The sequence below is a fragment of the Dermacentor albipictus genome, chromosome 5 (genome assembly GCF_038994185.2).
Source record: "Dermacentor albipictus isolate Rhodes 1998 colony chromosome 5, USDA_Dalb.pri_finalv2, whole genome shotgun sequence".
NCBI lineage: Eukaryota > Metazoa > Arthropoda > Arachnida > Ixodida > Ixodidae > Dermacentor > Dermacentor albipictus.
This window is the reverse complement of record NC_091825.1, coordinates 31,103,962-31,125,686: the sequence shown is the minus strand read 5'-3', so window position 1 is coordinate 31,125,686 and position 21,725 is coordinate 31,103,962. Positions and strand designations below refer to the sequence as shown.

Sequence of the window (21,725 nt, the reverse complement as noted above, 5' to 3'; positions counted from 1 at the left end):
CGCAGTAAGAGTAGCGAAAATGAGAACGAGAAAACCCGAACAATCGTGCTGGAAAATAAACTTTAAGTTACCTAGTTGACTAATATATAATGAATGAATTAATTAATCATTAAGTAATTAATTAACGAATTAAATAAATCATTAATTATTATTTATACATGAATTGATTATTTATTAATTTATTCCTTAATTAATTATTTAATTTGTTGACTAGTTAATTGATCAATTGACTGATTGATTTATTGATTTCGCCTTGATTGATTGATTTCGCCTTGATAGACATACGGCTGCCCCGGCATGTATTGGACCCAGCTGTTCGAATAAAAGCTCTTTGATCAGCTTTTATTCCTGGTCTCACGCAACGTTAACTGTGGCAAAGAGACTCAATTCCGATTCAATTCAATTCCATCGGCAGTGGGCACAGTCACGTGAATATCCCTATATACGCGTGGCGGAAACATTGCAAAAAAAAAAAGAACCTGGTGTGAGAAAAACCTAGGCGAACAGGTGACGATAAAAAAAAAAAAAATATCGGGCCAGTTCTTTCGGTACGGACGTTCGCACATGCAAAGAAAAAAAAAGAGATCACAAAGACAGCAAAGCGCCACCTACTATAAAAAACAAAGAGAACGTAAATACTATAGTACACCTTTTTCCAGCAATGTCGGAGCCACCTGTCAAATTCACGGGGGCGAAAGGCGCGTAGGAACACAATTATGTAGTGCGCTCCATCATGCTTCAGTCATGGCGCCCCTACCTTCCACATGCTGTCAACAGCGTCTGGGATTTAAAAAAAAATGTATTAAATTATGAGGTTTTACGTGCCAAAACCGCTTTCTGATTATGAGGCACGCCGTGATGGAGCATTCAGGAAATTTCGACCACCTGGGGTTCTTTTAACGTGCACCTAAATTAAGTACACGGGTGTTTTCGCGTTTCGCCTCCATCGAAATGTGGGCGCCGTGGCCGGGATTCGATCCCCCGACATCGTGCTCAGCAGCCCAACACCATAGCCGCAGAGTTACCATGGCGGGTAGCTTCTGGGATGGAGTATAGCTGACGCGTTTCTTGTTCGCCGTTGTTATTCAAGTCAACGGCTTCGTTCTCCTCTCTTTTGACGTGTCCGCTACGTTACAGTACGTTAGGACCGTTCTGTTTTGAAAGCGCCCATTTACGTTATAAACATTAACGAAGATTGACACACAATGCACTCTTTTAAATGAGCTGCGCATCGCGAAACGGCGTGTCACTCTGTATACCTAAAGTGCACGTAGACGTGATAATCTTTTACTGAATGGGCGTCGTGCGATGGACGATATCATCCGATCCATATGTCTGGGTCGAAAGGAGGTCGGGCGCTCCAGTTCTCACAGTGGCCTCTTTCATGCGCCAACACCGCATTTGTTAGAACTCTGATTGAAGGATTAAAACTCTAAAGCTACTTTTACTGAGGTAATATTAGCTCCAGTTTCCCGAAAGTACGTCATTTTCGTGCTTCCTGCCATGCTTGGATACAAGGACTAAAACGTATATATATATATATCAATTTGAAATATTTAGTTTTTAAGCAATGGCAGTGTTTTCCCAGGATGAATAAATGCTTGTTTAAATGCTTCAACAATGTTCTACTATACATTTATGTATTTACAGATTTGTCCAAGTTTACATGATTTAAAAACTATAATGTTCTAAATTCAGAGTGTTCCAAACCCTGCAACATCTTTATGGTATGTGGATAAATCTTCTTAAGCAATTTGCTGCCGTTTTTGTTTTATTTTTTCGTGTATATGCAGCTAGTTTGTAATATCCATCACTCTCTTTCATCGCTAATAATAGTATGCAGTGAACATGTTCGAAGCACCGGAAAATAAAAGCATCAGAGCAACAACTATGCCTAACTATGCATGTCTGAGCGTTGAGGGCATTCGCTGCAGATGCAATGCAAACAATGCGCAATTGTCTTTGCTTGACTGCTTAGTGCTCACGTGTCAATGATATCTGTGGGGTGGATTCGCCCACTTGTGAACAATCGGTTCTGGGTGAAGGTCACTTACACAGTCTGTTAAAGACTGGCGCGAGAGACAATAATGCGTGTTATCTACTTAGCACCTCTCCCACTGAAGACGGCACCAGAAAGATAACTTTTTTTCTGAAGGACGCCTATCTGGGGCAAAGGCGAATGATGATGTTTGCGCTTTCAGCGGCCCGTACTGATAGTACTCCCCGAAAGGAACGTGAATGAACGAATAATGGGGCGTTTTCTTTCCTTCTTTTCTTTTTGAATGCTGGGCGTACTACTTGCTTCCCTTGCTTTCTTGCGTTCATTTCTTGTAGTCAATTTGTGTTTGATGAAAAAACTTTAGATTATGTGCACTTAGGAAAAAAAAACTGAAAACTAGAGACAGAGGAACCACAGGAACAGATGATTACTCGCGACTTAGGATTAATATTGAAATAGCTTCCGATATTTAAGTACATAACTAATTTAACATTTTGAGCGAAGAGCGAAAATGAAACGAGCGCGATAGGTAATTGTAAAGAAACCTGAAAGAACAGAAAGTCCGACATAACCGTTTGTTAACGATCCGTAACTGCAAATGTATTATCGAGTAGCGTGAAATAAAATATTGTTTGCGCAGGTATCTCTTCTTTTCCTAATTTTAAAAGAAACGGGTTATTTTTGCATGAGGTGGTTATTAAAATATACTTTTAGAAAACTATTTTCGTTTTATTTGAACGGCACAGTAACCGCGCCTCCTGCAATAGGATGTGATATGCGGGGCCCCAAGTTATTTTAGTGTCACCCGATGCTCCTTTGTAGTGCAACGTCCATGCCATAGTCACATGTAAACCTCGTGCCGACTTAAGGGCGGGAACCGATTCCAGTCATTAAATATTTTAAATGTATTTAGCATTTTTTTGTTTATTGTGCATTCTGACGACTTCATTTGAGCACGGTAGCACGTGCGTTCTCAGATGCAAAGAATGCGTAACAAAAACATCATGAGCCATTCCACCTTATGGAGGTGGATGCCAAGCGAAGCTGTGTACCACATGACACAAGCTTTTTTGTTTGTTTGTTTGTTTGTTTTTTACATTGGTGGTTGCACGACAGGGCCGCCACGCCGAGAAGCCGGATGAAAGTAAACACGCGTGGCGTTACGGGACCGCCGCCACTGGAGAGCGAAATGAAACTATACACGCAAGCGCTTCGAACACCTACAAAGAGAGGGCGGTGCCATCGTAGATATGTCCGACGAGGATCGAATTGTATTATCTGTTCTCATCAGCTTAATATCTGATACGTGATGTATTTTGACCTAAGATATGAAACTTACTTTAGCAAGTTGGCGGGGTGTTTAAAGCCTGCTTCACCTCCGCCATGGGGTCGGACCGGTGTTGCACTATCTTCAGTGTCGGCCCACGTGTGGGAGCAATTTTCCATCTAGATGGCTCGATAGGTGCGCGAACTTTTTTCTAGAGCCTAGCCATATACAGCTTCGCTGTAAAAATGCTCCATAATATGTAGTTGGTATGGCCTCAAGGCAAGGGGCCCAGCACCCGTACGTTCACTGGTGAGGTATGTGATCGCACCGCACATGGTTGCAGCTGTGATTCTAAGGCAGCGCAAAGGCTCAATATCAGCTCCCTCGCAAGCTCATATTGAGCGCCTTAAGATTACATGTATTGTTTGTGATTGTTTGCCCACATTTATTAGACGTATAATGGGTCTTATTGTTCAGTGTACTTCAGTAACTTTTGGATTCATCTAGCACGTCTCCCTCTGAGCTGCTGTCTTGTCGCGGTACGCAATCCGTAGCCAACGAAACTAATCATTCTGGCGCATCACGATTTTCAGGCCACCATGGCTTGCCTCTCCGAGCTCGGCATCGGAAGTAGGGATTATGTGAGCTTTGATCATCGTTTACTCGATTTAGATTTAGTTTTTAATGTTCAATAATTGTACCTCCTGCAGTATGAGTATTCTTTATTGTACTATTTAACTCGTCTTGGATATGGAGCTGCTTAATGTTGCTTCATGTGTCCGGTACTAGTATCTGTGCTACCCTTATTTTTTTCTTCCTATACATTATTTTCTTATGAATCCCAACTAGCTACGACGTGGGAATCCAAGTGCATACTTCCCCTGTTTCAGGCTGCACTGAACGCCAGAAGAAACACTTCAGTTCGATTCTTCATATCGCAACAACAGTTCTATGGACACTTCAGGCGTGTTCTCGCGGTCACCGTTAGCGTGACTTTCGCTGTCGGCGTTACGCTATCTGCGTCATAGATAATCTTCTTTGAATATTCTAACGTTAACAGAATTTTTAAATATGGCCGGTAGCATATACCACGAATCTACCCATTAAGCTGTATTACTCAGAGGAAGACATTACTTGCAGGTAATATCAATATTAATATTTAAGAAATTAACAAGATCTCAGTAAACAACTTTTAATTAATTGCTTCAGTTTACTTATTGTACATACCACTTCATGTCAGCGATCTCACAAAGCAGATCAACTTGGAAAAAGATTTCGCACGAACATAAGTTTTGGCAGTAGTAAAGTCAAACTCGGGGTAAGAACGGAACTTTTTCATTGATTTATGTTTTTCATAAAACGTCCCTTTCCGCAGTGAAAGTCACAAATTATTAGTGCACCAATGCATTTCTTCACAAGCCTTGAAGATGCATATTTTGAACTGGCGCCATCCTCAGCATTCGTTCCAAGTGAATGGAACTTTAGAACACACCGGCCATAATACGTGTATTGCAGTCTGTGCGGCAGAGTAACTAATACAAATGTTAAAGGGCGCCTGAAAAGGTTCGGACAAATTTTGTAGACGCGTATCGTACAGCTTAAGTAGAACATTCGCACCACAATTAAAGTGAAGCGTTATGTATTAATGGAGCTACAAGCGATTAGAAGTTAACCTCCTCCCTAACCATGCTTTTCCTCCTCAACTCGTTCGCTGAGCGAGCGGACCTAAGCTCCGCCTTCACTGGTTCTGCGTCACGATGCGACGTCACATCGTCCACTTCCGGTTGTTTTGGAGCCCGTACCCGCCCGCGCGAGGCCTCTCCACTAGCAGCTTGGCCGTCGACCCAAAGCAAGAGCTATCGAAGCAGCGTGCGTTGCGAGCATTCTGTCGTAGCGCCGAACGTGTCTGGTATTCCGATAACCACAGGCAAGCTGGTCATTTCGGCAAATGACTGCATGCATAGACTCAAGCCGATGAAGTAACTTTAGCGTAGACGTACGTGAGCGGCCTTAACCAACCAAAAAAGGCGCTAATATTGCGCTAACCAAGTGTAAAACATTTTAAACATTCATAAAAACAACGTGATGATGATTACACCCCTGCGAAAAATACACACCAGCTGAAAAGAATACACTTCGTTGCTGCTACTGTGCATGGTTGAGCCAATAGTTGAGCTCTGTGCCACTAGGTGGCTGCACCTTGCAGACGATTCACATCGGCCCTTCTGCTCGTCTCATGGCTCATCCCGTTACGGCACAGTCAAGTGGCCAGACCCTGTCCACTTGCGCTTGCGTTTGCCCTAATACCGGATTCGCGAAATGCTATTGCGTTAGTAATCTTTCGGTGTAAAGCGACGGCCACAGACGCACAAATCCTGGCGCCGATCGGATAGCGGCAGTCCGATGCGCAGCAGCCAGTTCGCTCGTATGCTGCCTTGCAGAGGGACACGATGTCGCAGCTTGACATATTGCCAGTCGCTACGTCTGCAGTCCACAACGCAGCAAAGTCGAATCATAGTGCTTGCGAAAAGACTGAGACCGGCTGTGACCGCGGAGCTCTCGTCGAAATGGAGTACGTTGTAACACAAGCAGACGACACTTGCTCTGTGCCGGAAGTGCTTAAGTGTACTGAAAAATTGTTCTTGTGCATTCTCTTTCTGGTACTTTCTTTCTATAAAAACAAATGAACTAACGTTCCAACTATTACGAAGATCATTTGTTTACCATAAAGTTGGAAAAATTATCGATCACGCGCCCTGATCAGCCAATCGGATAGCTCGCCCCACGAACGTCATTTGGGTGATTTCCGTCATTTGGGTAGGGGCGGCTTAAGATGCCGCCGAGCAGTGTGCTGCGATCGGCAGCGATGTGCATTTTTAAATCCTTATAATAAATTACACGCTTTACGCGGAGCACTTAGATGTGTCACTTAATGATCAGAAGGACCTACTTTAACGACTTAGTAGGTTTGTACAATATCGTCAAAAGCGTTTCAGGGTCCCTTTAAATCAAAAAGATGAATAATTAGTGAAAAATTCTCTTTGATTTCTTGTGCCAATACTCTTAACCTCTGACAGTAATTTAGCTCTGGGAATGAAATTTTGTTGCTTGTCACGAGTGACCTCTAGCAGTTTTGTTAATTACACAATAAAACACCCCGTATACTCGCACACCCGCCACGCGGGAACTTCGCTATGGCGGCGCTAGATGGAGCACCATGTCCACAAGGAAGCGCTAGAGAGCATCCGGGATGCACGCGCGCCAAGGACCTGACAAGGTTCGGTGATAACAAGGCTGTGTGTCGATACATTGACTCAATTGTCACTATAGTAGAGTCACCCTTCATTGTGAGGTGGGTTTCGCCTGATTTCGTGTGTGTGTGTGTGTGCGCGTGTGTGCGTGCATGCGTGCGTGCGTGCGTGCGTGTGTGTGTGTGTGTGTGTGTGTGTGCGTGCGTGTGTGTGTGTGTGCGCGTGTGTGTGTGTTTGTGTGTGTGTGTGTGCGCGTGTGTGCGTGTAGCTAATACAAATGTTAAAGGGCCCCTGAAACGGTTCGGACAAATTTTGTAGACGCGTAGAGTACAGCCTAAGTAGAACATTCGCACCACAATTGAAGTGAAGCGTTACGTATTAATGGAGCTACAAGCAATTAGAAGTTACCCTCCTCCCTAGCCATGCGGTGGTGTTTATGGTGTTCATGGTATGGTGTTCATACCAAGCATCTTGCTACATGTACAGTGTAGCTTCTGCACTTGCCCCACACAGCCACACACTGGCGGCTGCAAGACACGAACTACATTGAAGGCTCGTTTTGATTAAATAGTCACATAAAAAAGTGGTCACTAATCTATTTTTGAGAGCTATACAGCTATAAGGCATGTGAAAAGATAAGACATGTTACCATTTATTACAAATCACACACAAAGAAGAAAAAAAGACTGACAGGTACCATGTACTCGTTTATGCTAGACCTGCTTTCGTCTGGACAAGCGAAAAAATGGCACCTAAATTTCCATTGGCCACGACGCCACGTCACTCGCATAAGCTCTGGCCTATGATATGACTGCACGTCGGCAAGGCCATATCAAAACGCGCCAAGCATCTCAACGCGCTCGCTTGCCCGCGAGGAGTTCATAACTCGATAGACCGCTCAGCGGCATTCAATTAGACATTAATGCTTTCGCATTGAACTCACAAGCGTGCTTAGTTGTTCGACGATTTTTCCCTTGGACGCTCACTAAGGCCACCAGTTTCCCTTCGATCTAATCTCGCGCAGAGTCGAGGTTCAACGCGTCCACCTGCCAGCGCTGTTGATCGTGCCAGCATTGTGAAACGCCTCGTAGCTGTCGCGGCTCTGTTCCCTCTCCACAGCAGGAGTTGCCTCGCGTGCTGCGGCGATCCAACATGTCGTTTCCGAGTATGGTTAGAAGACTGGCCGAGTAACTCACGTGGTTCACTACACCGTGCTATTTCTGGCCATGATTTGCATTTCTGGCAAAAGTGGAATTTTTCTTTCGTTTTTTTGCCGCGTACTATCCGGCACGCGCCAAATGTTCTAAAAAATGTATTATGTGGTTTTACGGGCCGAAATCACTTTCTGATTATGAGGCATGCCGTAGTGGAGGACTCCGGCAATTTTGACCACCTGAGGTTTTATAACGCGCACATAAGGCTAAGTACACAGTTTTTTTTTTGTCATTTCGTCCCCATTGAAATGCGGCCGCCGTGGCCGTAATTCGATCTCCCGACCTCGTGCTCAGCAGCCCCACACCATACCCACTGAGCAACCATGGCGGATCGCGCCACACGTTCTCTTGTAACTTTACATTCCTCTATCCTGAAAGCCATTACATTCTTTCTTCAATCGTACTGCAAATTCTCCTCGTGTCATAAAATAAACATTGGTAATATTGCTTTATACATTCATTTTGACCCATTTGTGGACAGTGCTTCAAGCGTGACAATATTTTTCACGTTTAGTTCCCTTACTTATCGTAAACCTTCTTTTTCTGCGCTGTGCGAGATATGAGCACTACATACCTGCATATTTCAATCGACGCCATGTACGCGTTCACACTGATCTCTACTCCCTTAGGAAGACCAGACGTTCCAGAGGTGTAAGTGTAGACCAGCACGTGCGAGCGGGTGTCTTCGATCGATGGCTCGACAAAGCTTGTGTGGTTTTCGTTCTCGAAGTCGTCGATGCATCGGAAGCCCTCGACTCTGTCTACGCAGAACATGGCCTACAGAAAAATACTTCTTAGACGTCAAACAGAAACAGTTGCTGGCGCGAAAGACGCAACAAAACTGAAGAAACACAGGCCTATATTGGGCACCAATGTTTGTTCCCATTCTTGTAGCCTTTCCGCATTGCCGCTAGTAACACCCCACCTCCAGCATCGGCTATAAGCGCGACAGGTGGTAAACAGAATTTGGGCTGTAGTAATACCTTTGTGTATGTACTTGCCGCAAAATTAACAAAAACAGGCAGGCGACAGTGCCTTCTTCATCTGAATACCCAGCCCTTCTGTTTTCTTGCGTGCTTTGTGTATAGTGAAATGTGGATCATGAAGTTTTCCTTTAACATTAGCCAACAAATACCCACTTAAACAAAAATTAGAATTGCCAGACCATTTACAGTGAAGTACATATTTTTATCAGATATTTACTTGTAAGGAGGCTGCTGATATTTAGAACGCCATTAAATAAAAGTTGCAATAAGCCAATACCAACCTTGAATGGACGTGACTTGTGAATGCTCACAATCTTATTAACATTCTGTTTTTCCGTGAGAATGAAGGTGGCACCACTGTCTTCAACCTGGTACAAAACTTCACCTATATTGAAAATAAATTAACACCTAATAAGGTATTGCACGAGGCAAAGACTGTAACTCTGATTGAAGTCAAAATGGCAGCGCTATTACAGTGCCAAATGATTATACATATATCTACGGCAATACATATTGTGGATATGGGTCATACATATTATAACGAGCATCAAAGCCAATCAGTTCTGTCGGTGGCGTTCTCACCAGCTCTTTAAGGCATGCAAAGGGTAGTCCTGAGAAATGGCATGGGCCATACAAAACAAAGAGTGCAACGCAACTTTCCATCGGTCTGGTAGTTTTCGCAACATCGCTAAGTCAAAAATAAACCTTCCACAGAAACCATCGGCAGCACTGGCTTCCAGGGCTGCGGTGGCGTCCCAAAACCACCACCAATGTTCTTTCGTTCTGAGCACCGCTTGTGGACAATACTGCGCATTACTCTAAAGTACAATATGTATACTGTACGAAGCACGCAAAGGCTTCAGTATCAGTTCAGTCAGCATGCCTAAGCCAACATTCACGTACAGAGCGAAGCGGGTAGAGCATAACACAGTATAAGCATGTTAGTAGATCTTCCCCAATACGACAACCGTTCCTTCAGGAACCAAGGTAGGAAGAAATCAGGCGTTTGCTGCATGGTATCGAAACAATGACACCCTGCACAAGAGGCTCATATTGGTTTTCACATTAGCGAACTCGCTGCGTTTACACATAGCATGGACATCACTATGATTATTATTCGCGCCATCAAATCGGCATGATGTCTTTTTCCGTCGTCAAAGGGAAGTGGAACACAAGAAGATGGGCACGTGTTTTCTCCATTTCAGTTTTGTTCGTCTTATTGATTTAAGTGAAAATTACGAATGATTGTATTTATTCGCGATTCTTGAGGTGTCTGTTCGAAAGTTCTGATGTGAATATTTGGAAACTCTTAGTGGGATTATTTCTGCTTTAATTTCATTCAAAACACCAACATTTACGCAACAATTCATATGTTGTGGGTACTACCATTTCAAACAAAACGATAAAGCATAGAAGCACCGAAAAATAGCGACCTTTCTGGCATTGAAGAGGCATTCAAGAAATTGCGCGGTTCAATGTAGCAGCATGGCACACGACTAAGTGAGCTATCGCGAGTTCCGAAAGCTCATGTGACCTCTGTATACGTCAGGACACCATTATACATGGACCACTTGGGAAATGAAAACAAGACTGCTTCTTACAAATGCAACTGCAGCAATTTATCAGAGAGCGCTGAAGTTGAACACTATTGTTCGAAGCTTTCGAGGTCTACGTATAGGCCCTTGAATTAGGACAGGCATTCGGAAATAATACTCCGGGCTGGCACACATGGGCCACTTTTATCGGTTTAATAATAAACCGCATTTTAATCGGGCAAGAACGCGTGCCACGAACAATTGTCAATACTCCCTTTGAAGTTTACCTTAATAATTATTGAAACACACGATTGTGACAGGACTCGGAGGAAGACCCTTACGTTCTGTGAGCCCTGGTCTCGTCAGGACAACGGCTGCTCCGGCACAGCAGAGTGCATAGACGGCAGCGATGGCCTCGGCCGAGTTGTTCATGTTGACGCAGACACGGCTGCCGCATGATACACCGTGACTCTGGAAACCACTGGCATAGCTTTCCATGAGTCTGAGCAAGTCGGCGAATGTGAGCCACTCACCACTGCGTTCCTGGGGACACGTTCAGATAAAGCATACTCTTAAAAGAAGGGTCACAGTGGTTTTTAGTTAAAAGGGAGTAAGCGGTTGTAAAACAGCTTAAGTTCTCGGAGAATGTTGGAAACATTGCTGCCTTTTGTAATTATTTATTGACTTCAGAGAGATAGGTACATATAATTTTTAACGGCAGAAAGGTGAAGAGGTCAGCCTGAGTGAAGTGCCTCTGGCCTGCTACTCCACGCTGGAGTACGTACGGGCTTGCAGGAATAACAGAGAAAGGGCGTGAAGAGGAAGAGACGTGGTGGTACGGTGACTATAATGATGATGAGGGCTCCACAGCATACTGTTTCTGTGCAACGCGTACGTGCAGACTGCACAGCACAGCACAATCATCTTCGCGGACAGAGATAAAAGTTACTGCAGTGTAGCTAGGCGACTGCCTATAGATTTCATAATTTTTGCCGCTACTAGCGCCACTGGCGTATTTAAACCGGACAGTAGCAGCTGCAGGGAGTCAACTAATTATCGAGGCATCACTTTGGTGGCAGTGTCCGATGTTGAGTTTTCAGTGCACGCACAGTCATTGTTAGCACTGACAGCCTAAGTCCCATGTGGGCGACGGCAAGCGCGGCTCGCTTGAAGCAACGGTTTCGGGAGATCTGCAGTGTCGATGCCGATTCAACTACTTTGTGCTGGACTTGCGGAATTAGAGCCAGGGAGCTCTCGTTTGAACCTAAAGCTTGTCCTCGTCGACGACACGATCGTCTCCTCCGTGGTTGCAATGGCGCTGCCAGCTCTTTGTGGAACGTATTTGTCTTGCTCATTTGGTTCAGTATTTTCATCTCCTTTTTCTGTTTAGAATAATCCATTGAATTGACGTCCTAATGTCCATTTCCATTCGAGCACTTAATTTATTCTACTGTGCATGAATAATGCATGACGTCTGTGCATGACGTCTTGGCTGCCGGAACCGCGGAGACATGCCGTCTGATCTGTGCAGATAGCGCTGACATGGCCTGACTTTGGGCACTTGTGACATTGCAGTGGTTGTGGCACGTAAGGACACACCGATTGTCTCACGTACCCCACCTTAATGCCTAAGGTCCGGCAGCGCGTCTCTCTCGGAAGGAAGCTAGACGTTCGTCGAGCGACCGAAGCGATGAAAGTCTATGATCTTCAAAGATGAAGCCAGAAGCATTTGCAACTCTTCATCGGCGATTTCTACTACGACATTGAAAATATTGCCTGCCCCACTGCGACCACCAAGCACGATGAACGACCGTACTTTTATGTGTCCTAGAATGTGCGTTTTCAATTTCTCTAGGGAATCCTGCGCCCCTACTTCCACTGTGACTGTTTTCTTGGGGTTGAAGCGCAATTGATTCATTCCTTTCGAAGCCACATTACCTAGGTAAGTGTTGAGAATCTGCCAGCGTACAGAATTTAATTTCTTTGAGACGTTGAGAGGCACGAAAGCGATCCTGTAAGTGAGAGTAGGGGCGGCGTAGCACACACATGTTTTGGTTGTCTTACGGTATTTCCTCCTCGATCGTGTGCCCACCACGACACAATTTAGTCGTTGTCGGAGTGTATTAGATCCCTGCTGGAGAAACAGGAACTCGACATCATGTCGACGTGCCGAGCTTTACACTGTGTCAGTGGGGGATGCTGTGCGATGAGGCGTGCTTCACGCAAGCAATGGCGTCGGCCACAACATGGCACAATTAGGCATCCACTATGACAAAACTATCGCAGCAAGGCAAGAAGCTACGCTTGCTCAGTTGATTTCGTCTTCATGTCCCCTACTGACTTACAATTCAGGAAAAACTGACGCGGCAACTATATGTAAGTAACTAAAGCAAGCGCTAATAAAAAATGACTTCATTGGATTTGTTTTAAGACAAGGCAGTTTTCTTCATTAAATTTAAGGAAGCGGAACAGATGTTATCGGACGTGCTGGTGTTAGGATATGGCCCCTATCATCTGTTCTTGACTACACCAAATGCATTCTTGGATATATTAATAAAATAATAATGCTGTAATGCTCTCGAAAAAATTTTTGCATGGATCCGGGGTGCTAAAAAATTTAATGTGACGATTCGTCAACTGATAACGAAGTGTCAACATTTAAGCATCTCTGAAGTTGATGAGGCAGTGTAATGATTGGTGACGCGGATGTGCGTGCCACTCAATATTGTCCAAGAGGGTTACGAATAGTGTGAACAGAGTAGGCCAGCAGCCAAGACCGTCGCGGCATATTAGGCATTAGGCGCGAGTGTCCATGACAATAGACATATTGTTCCTGGATTCGAGGAATGATTGACACGCACAGTCAGTAGTCCAGTCACTGAAATCTTACATAGACATCGCCACGGAATTATGTAAGAGGAAATGTTGTGCAGAGATAATGAGGTGGCATTGGCTGAGCGGTCACGGCCGAAACAGTAGTGGTGTGCAAGAATTGGGCATTTTCATTTAATTTTACGCTCAGCGCGACCATAGTATCATGATCGCTCAGTGGCAGGTGAGGCACCTGATCACAAAAGTCGACGGCGTAGAGAAGTCTAAAGCAGTAAGGGACGCAATTTATAGAATGGTAGAATTCACCGCTAACGTTTGGCGCTTAAACAGTCCTGCCATTTTTTTTCTGTTTACCTGGTACATGGTCACGTATCTCTCTGCATAAATTATCGTTTGGCATGCGCTTCTCTGGCTACCATCAATGAATCGTATTGGTGTATTTCTAGGGAAAATTAAACAGCGCCTTGCTCTTCAAAAGGACATAATTTGAATAAGGAATTGGCTTCCTATTATTGTGTCCGTCACAAAATAGTGAAGTCGACTAGCGAAGAACGTTTATTGTCTTTCCCCAAGTGATAACAGCGAACTGGTACACAGAAGCCGAAAACGTGAGGCTAGGTAATTGAGAGTGTCACTTTTCATTTTGCGTAGAAGGCAACACATGTTTTGTAAATATTGCCTAGCTTCACCACGTGCGCCACACGTTCAGCTTCCCACCTTGTAAGTCGACCACAATTTACTTATAAGAAAATTGGACGCCGACAACAAAAACTAAAAGAAAGAAGACAGCTTGAGAACAAGGCGCCCATGCTGGCGCCGGGGGCTCTCTTTTTAAAGTTTTTTCTGGTCGACGTCTAATTTGAACTACCTACCCCGACTTCATAATTGCTGAAACGATTCATTGCTGCTTCAAATTACTCACAAGCCTATTGCCTCTGGTGCTATTGTATAATAAAATATTCGCGCTCGTACCTGATGCATCCTAGTTTATTATTATCATTCTTATTATATGCGCGGTTATGCTCTTTCAATTCACGGTGATGAGAAATGACAATGCGAATGAGAGGAAATTGGAGAAAACCATGACATGGTGGCATATGCCAACGCTGAAAAGCAATTCTTTTTTGCTAGAAATACTCTTTAGCAGTGGATCCTAAATGTTTGGTTTCAAATTGAAAAAAGAAATTCATTTTACTTTGTTTTGGTATTTTCAGTGTACTGCTCACGCATAAGTGAGATTTTTAAACATAGTCTTATAATTATCTTCAATAAGCTGCTTCATATCAGTGGTTCCCACTCGAAGCGAAATTTAGTGACTTCATGGCCATTTTACTACGTCATGGAAGCCTACACGTTGAACTCGTTGAAGCCGAATTTCGGAGCATAATTGACACGAAACACAAATGAACTGAAAGCATGAACGCACAGAAAATGGTGCACAAACTAACTGCACGTTTCGCACCGACCATGCAGTGCAACTTGACTTCGATGTACAAGAACCAACTAGCCTATACGTAATCATTTACTGCGTCAGTCATCTCATGCTGTTGTAAATCGTTTGTGCTTCATTTTTTTTTCTTGCACAAACTGTCATGAAGAAACTGAGTTCAACAAGATCAACCTATTTGTTGCAACCCACCAATTAACTTGACGTTGACATACAAAAATTATAGCAACTGCATTCTAAATTATTTTTATTTCCAATGCTAGGCCAGATGCAACCTATTCATTGTACGCATAGACAAAACTGGCAACATTACACGAAAGTATTCCGGACTCTGGCATTGGCGCAAGTACGCAAAGTTGCAACGGTATGGTTGACACTTACCAATGCTGGCTGTCCAGCCTTTTCCAAGAAACATCTCTTGATATACTGATAGAATGTCTCATCATCACGCAGCTCCACAGGCGGGTAGGGTGAAGAAACAACGCCGTCGTTGATAGGTGCTCTGATATCCGACAGGCGAGTGCCTTCAGACCCCTGCGTTTACGAGGGCAGTTATGTCCCATAAAAGGCACAGAAAGTACGTTTAACTACTGCGAATATTTTATCGTGACAGATAAAGACATATGACAAACAAAAAGCGCGAAGCACTGACGTCAATAGCAAGGTGTAACGATGCGCCAGAGTTTCTCGGACGATTTTCTAAGTATACGCACGACACCACTGCGCAAGTGCTCCGTCACGTGGCTTTTTCTTTTTCATATTTCACGGGCTCCCTTTGCAACCCGGAAAAAAGGACTACGTGAGACGTATCGTGAAGGAAACAACTCGATCGGTGGTTTCTGAATGTGCTCTAGAAATCTTCGTAGCGTACTTGAGGTTCTCACCCAATAATTTAAGAGTTTTGTAATAAAACATAAATAATGAGTGAATTATGGAGAAAAAAAAACATCGTTGGAGGTACTGTAGGCTATTGCGAATAGTATGCGTTCTGTTCCATTCGGTTCCGACGCACCTTTCATCTTTAAATTCTTGGCTCGAGTTATGTGGGACACCCTGTATATTTAGGATGCTTTTACGCTCATTAAACACTTTATGTGAGCGCCGGTGTTGTCTCCTCTCTTGTGTGCGTGATCTTGGCACAAAGCTCGTTTATCATGTCAGTTAACCAACTAGCCCAGCAGTTCACTCTTCTAAAGCGTAACCTAAAGCGTCAAGATTTACGCGACTAACGCATTATCTGAGTTCAATAGAGTAATTATTAAGGGATGCATGCTTTCGGGCCTCTAGGATGCAAGTCGTCTTTCGAAATTAGTTTGACCCTTCCTTCGCAAAAAGGAGGCGGCTTTAGACCAAGGACAACAAGCAGGTTCACGAGGTTCACAACAGTGCCTCCAAGTATGTCGAAGTAGTGCTTGTAGAAAGCCGTCAAGATTTGATCTAGTCCCGGTGTCCTTCTCATATCTGTAGTCTTTTGGACCACCTACACTGCTCCTGAGGCTGGCTACAGGTTCCTGAATTGCAGTCTTAGAGCCGGCGCTTACTGTTGGCCCGCCGAACGTTCAGGCTAGGCTGACTCGAACACTAGGCGGAATCGAACAGGAACACATCGCATTAAAATAACATATCAGCAATCAAGAGAACGGAAGGCTATAGCAGTGGAGATTGCAGACTGAAAAAAAAAACATCTGTTAGCGATCAAATGAGCTCATGTTATGGAATGAATCGGCACCACGTAAGTGATGCACTACGTAGATCCAATAGCATTCCGTCTGGCACATAAAACGGACGCATGCGAGGGGAAGGGAGGCGTATTCAAAAGATGGCAGATAACAAGCGAATTAGCAAAGTTCGCTGCTAATTAGCAGGTTGTGAGAGCACACGGCTGGGATTGACATATTACCCTATACCCGCCGCAGTAGACCAGGGGCTGTAGCGCTCTGCAACTCATCCCGCACCCATTTCCTTGATCATTATAGTTCTTGCGGCTTTAACTCTTCTTTGACGAAAACGTTTCACACCCAAACAAAACATTTGCAGGAAAATCATAGAGGCGTTTCATGTCCGCAACATGTGTGACGTATGTGTCAGTCAGCTCTCCGTCATACTCCGCAAAAAAAAAAAAATTCCTTCTGGCGTGACACGTGTCGCGGCGGCCATTGATGTTGATAAAAATTTTGTGACTTCGGAACAAACCGTATCTTTCCCTCACCCCCCCTCCTCTCTCTACCTCATCTTTCTATTCCCCCCTTTTCCGTCCCCAAGTGTACGGTAGCCAACCAGACGCATTTCTCGTTAGCATCCCTCCCTTCTCTCTTCTCCCTTCTTCTCTCTTCCTCCTCGGCTTAATCAAGTGCCGATAGCGTTTCGTTTCCGTTTAGTTTTTCCTTGTAATGTTTCTTTCCACCACCAGGTTGGTCATGTGATGACGAAGTAGTCGAATGTCAATCAACTAGTGGAGAGATGCGCTTGTGCCTACTGTTCCTTCTTTTTCCCCTTTTTGTTGCGCACTTAATATGAATCAACTCCAACACGCACAGCTGTCAGTATTTCTGCTACAGGGTAACGCTGCTGAGCTCGAGCTCGCGTTGGCAGCATTTAGATGGGGGCGAAAAGCAAGAACGCTTGTGTATTTAAATTTAAATTCAGCTGCGCGGTAATAAACCTCAAAGTGTAAAAATTAATCTGTGGTCAACCACTATCGCGCGCCCCATAATGCCACGGTGGTTTTGGCACATAAAACCAAAGAATATATTTGTCATTAAGCTTCCCTGGGAGATGCTTGCTTGAACAGCATAATATATTGCCGATTTGATAATCGGGCCCGAAACTTTAGTCTATCTTGACGCAGTCAGGAAAGTTATTGCATTAGTATGCATACATATTCTTTTAAGGTCGTCTGTGATCGGGAGATTTTATTGGCTGAACATCGATATATATCTGAGCTCTGTACCGGAGAAGTAAAGTAGCGATGCACCAAAGAATGTTACTAAGGTTCCATTCATAACTCGGCAATGCTGCTTTCGTTTAGCTTAAAATATTTATTGCTACGACTTTCCTGTAAATATTACACCGTTTTAAATAGCGCAATATGTTCCCAGCCAAATAAAAAGCCGGGGTTTCACTCATTAGACAAACGCAGTAACAAGGAGAAAAAGAATATATGCACCCCATATACCGTAGTAAAGTATACCGTTATATAAGAAAACCTCACATATGCTATCTTGAACACGCGTGCAGGTTTGAGTCATCATTAGAGTTCTAGGCATACATGCCAATGGACAGACAGCAATGAAGCACGAAAATGAGCCGAATGCGAACTACTTACTAACAATGACCAACTCCGGTTTGAACGTGATGGTGAAACAGATGCGCCTCCATTTTTTCACCACAGTTCACCAAGTTCATCAAGCAAGTTTACCTTCATCGAAGTTTAGTCACAATATCAACGTAATAATAAATGACATAATACTGCGCATTATAATAATTACACTCGCCACGATGTATACCTAACGTCACATCTAAGTAATTACAGTTGGTCTGAGCATACAAAAATCTACGTGCAACTGTGATATGGATGCGTCTGAAGTCAGACGCAAAGCATCGCAACGCTTCAATCCAATTATCAGTCAGTGTGCCGCTTAAGCTCATATCTGCTCAAAATGACATTCACGCCTTGTCCCTGGAACATTGCATTAACCTTGATAAGGTGTCTTCGCATGCGCCTGCTATATCGCACATGTCAAACACCGTCATATCTAACAAAGACGCAACGGTTAGTCACTGAATGAAGATTACGCGCTGAATTCAAAGGTTCTAAAGAGGACACGTGAGCAGCAAGTGACCTTTGTTCCCCAGGATCACAGAAGTATGTCCATTGAGATGATGCCAAGCATAACTACGATAAATGTTATATGCACCAAACGAGTTTATTTGTAATAACGATACTTTTCAATCTCCCTTTTTCCCCCGTGTTGTTCGCGAGTGGAATAACCTAGATGCATCTGTAACTAACACGGTTTCGCAGTCTGATTTTGTCAAGTTATTAGACGATGAAATAAGTAGTTAGGAAAGAGCAGTTCTTATGCATATATACTCATCAGAACTCCCATTTTCTGAACTTTACCTAAACATTTACGTCCTTTGTTTCTTTCTTTGTTTTTATAACATTGTAATAATCCTTACGTACATGTAACCTGAAGTGTACTATTTCTGTGAGTTGCTCTTGTTATTCATATTATTAGTGTTGTAAAATTGTGTATTGAACCTGTTTGATGTATTTCATTTACATGTTTTCATGTTCTTACCATTCGGTATATAAAACATGAATTGTATGAACAATCATATGCCCACCTGCTATGGTCTCGATATGAGACTGGCAGTATTGTAAATAAATAAATAAATAAATAAATAAATAAATAAATAAATAAATAAATAAAAGGACTTCTTCGGCAAGTTGGTGCTTAGATTTCCCAGGTATACTTTGTGGCGCAAAGTACATTTCTTGAGTAATACAAGGAATGCATTTTGTGCCACAAAGTATACCTAGGAAACATAACTACGACGTTCCTTTATTCACTTTAATGACCAGCGCGATTGTGAGATCAGGCGGGCAAAAGTGAACGCGCACAAGATTGGGAAAATTTCGCTTCTAGTATTTAAGCCAATTTATGAATCGAGTTCAAGTTCGGAAACCTTGTGCAAAATTTCTTTCTCAACAGACTTCAACTTCGGCATTTTTACTTTTTATGTTTTACGCAGCCGCATTTCATGAAATTACAATGTACACCTCTCGCTCGTAACATGATTTCTACGTCAGCTGCTTCACCGTGGAAGTAGGCACAGTAGTGATACAACCAACCCCACTGCTCAGGATGTCCTTTTGCTATCTGCGCGATACAACTACGGGAAATGAAGCAAAACGCCTACAGCCTACTCACTCAGTCTGGCAGCGCGGTGGTTGAACGTAACCTCATGACAGTTCTGTCCCTTGGAAAATGAGTATCATTTTTAACAAGGACACTTTCTTGATGCATTCCGAACAGTATGAGCGTGGCATATCTGTGCGCAACCATTTTACGCTTGTGCTGGAACTTCGCACTTCAGTCAGCAGCGACAAAGGCGTCAAGCTGCTGACTTTGCTACAGCAGGCACAATTAAGTAAGTGCATCTCGCTATCAGAAATTCACGAGAGAGTGTGGCTACTAATGGAAAGCAACGTGCTGGTCTGCTTTCCACATCAGGAATAGCGTATATGGTAGGCCCTATATTTAGTTATTTCTTCAAGTTACCTCCAAAGGCTCTCATTAAGAGGGTACATCATTGGCGGTGGATGACAGGCATTGGTCACAGAATATACTTTTACATCGTACTAACAGAAAAAAGTACAAAATAACAAAAGAGACAGAACATAGGTAATATACAAGATGAATCTCAAATATTACAGGCAAAACATTAGTACATTGAACCCTTACTTGAAGGTAACTGTAGTTAGGTAAAAATAACGCAAAAATGCTTAAATAGATTGTGCTGGAACTGCTACAGAATACCATCAAGGTGACGATTAAACCAAAGTTTTGACATTGTCATGCACTACGCAATCATTCCTTTCTTCACACCTCCGGCCTATTTTGTTAAGATATCAAGAAAAGGCAACGATACGCTGTAATATAATTTTCAAGGTTTCACCGGGGGGAGAAGTAAAGGAGAAAACGATCCGAATCAAAAATAATAATGTATGTACCACATCAAATCATTTGGAAATGCAAAAAAAATGATTTTTTTTATTATACAGATACACACACTTATGCAACTCGAGGGAGCCGTGGTAGTTATAAGGCAAAAAGAATCATGTTCTCTTCAATAAGAGCGAAAGAGAACATTGTGAAAATGGCTGATTGGTATTTAACATGCGTTAAAATACCGCGTGAAAGACAGGCACCAGTCTCAAATAATATAGACGTCTCAAGGTTGCATAACGTAACATTTTCACTTGTGTTATTAAGCATAAATTTAAGTGTAACCTACTCAAAATTCAATGCACTTGCGCATTCTTTCCTGGCAATAGAATGTGGGATGGCCACATACCATAGTTTTTCATTCAGTGAAGAACTGGGAAGAGAATCAGCGTGCCCCTTGCGGATGAACCGGCCTTGCTCCCAGCTGATGCCTGAACTAGCGGGCAAGCTCCACAGTTTGGAAAAGGTAGACTGTCTATAAGTGTTTTGTCCGCCTACAGTTATCAGTGCGTATCTATGTTACATAAACCACTCTGAAGAGCAAGGAATCATTGTACAGGATATCATTTGCCGTTGGCTCTGCCCATGAGATAGGGGGAGAGTCAATGTAGATGTAAGGTCGACAACCCCACTGCCACGCTCTGTGCTGCAACGGTTTTACAGACGCGATACTCACAGGCGTACGACCGGATATATAGACCTGGAATCTGTCGCCCAGGATGTGATAGGCAATCGCGCTCTACGTCATGAATGACTGTCTGAGGTGTAAAATACGGCTCTTCGGCAGAACGCGTCCTTCCCACGCATGGTCGTTTTTCGAATTGAAATAGGTAAATAAGTAAAAACCCAACGGACCTCTTGGAATTCGCGTGAAGCGAATCATGCGTACAGCGGTTTTCAAAACTTTATACAACTGGTCATTTCCTACCTGCCGTGTTACAGCATAGAAATTACGTGCCCGTCGGGAGCGACGGCGAGGCGTTAAAAACCCCTCCCCGGGACCCGACTGGCCGCGCTTTGCACGGTGTCCGGGATCGGCCTATTTTATTATTGGACTATCGCCAGGATTACCCCATTTGGCGAGAAACCAATCAAGAATACTTGCCGAATCGCCGGAAAACGAGCCTTCAAAAATAACCTCTGGGGTTTGGCGTGCCAAAGCAAAGACATCAATATCAGGCACGCCGTTGTGGTGGCTGGCTACGCAATAACTCTGACCGCCTTGGGTCTTGAAGGTGCACCCGCAGCATGGAACGCGAGCGTTCTTGCATTTCGCCCCAATTTAAACGCAGCCGCCGCAGCCAGGATTTAGCCTGTTACCTCGACCTGAGCAGCACAATGTCATGGCCACTGCTCTACCTTGACGGGCAAAAAAACCGTTGGAAGCTTCGATTTAGTACAGGAAAAGGGCAAATGAAGGCGCCTATAGGTTACAAAGGATGTTTAGGGATCGTTTGTT

The 21,725-nt window shown here is 43.7% G+C and overlaps 1 protein-coding gene and 1 pseudogene across 4 annotated transcripts in view; one reads left to right on the top strand and one right to left on the bottom strand.

The window, feature by feature from the left end:
* Positions 1 to 21,725, bottom strand: part of LOC135913854 (uncharacterized) — a 143,989-nt gene that overhangs the window by 18,350 nt on the left and 103,914 nt on the right. For 3 of the 4 annotated variants that reach the window (XM_070539530.1, XM_065446552.1, XM_070539532.1), the window contains exons 3-6: positions 14,913 to 15,065; positions 10,594 to 10,795; positions 8,999 to 9,102; positions 8,306 to 8,508 (exon numbers count right to left, since the gene is read on the bottom strand). In XM_070539530.1, the coding sequence (XP_070395631.1) occupies positions 8,306 to 8,508; positions 8,999 to 9,102; positions 10,594 to 10,795; positions 14,913 to 15,065 (662 nt within the window). Of the gene's footprint in view, positions 1 to 8,305; positions 8,509 to 8,998; positions 9,103 to 10,593; positions 10,796 to 14,912; positions 15,066 to 20,615; positions 20,715 to 21,725 lie in introns of those variants that run through there. The other variant, XM_070539533.1, reaches the window with a different exon arrangement.
* LOC135913856 (U2 spliceosomal RNA) lies at positions 3,250 to 3,430 on the top strand (annotated as a pseudogene).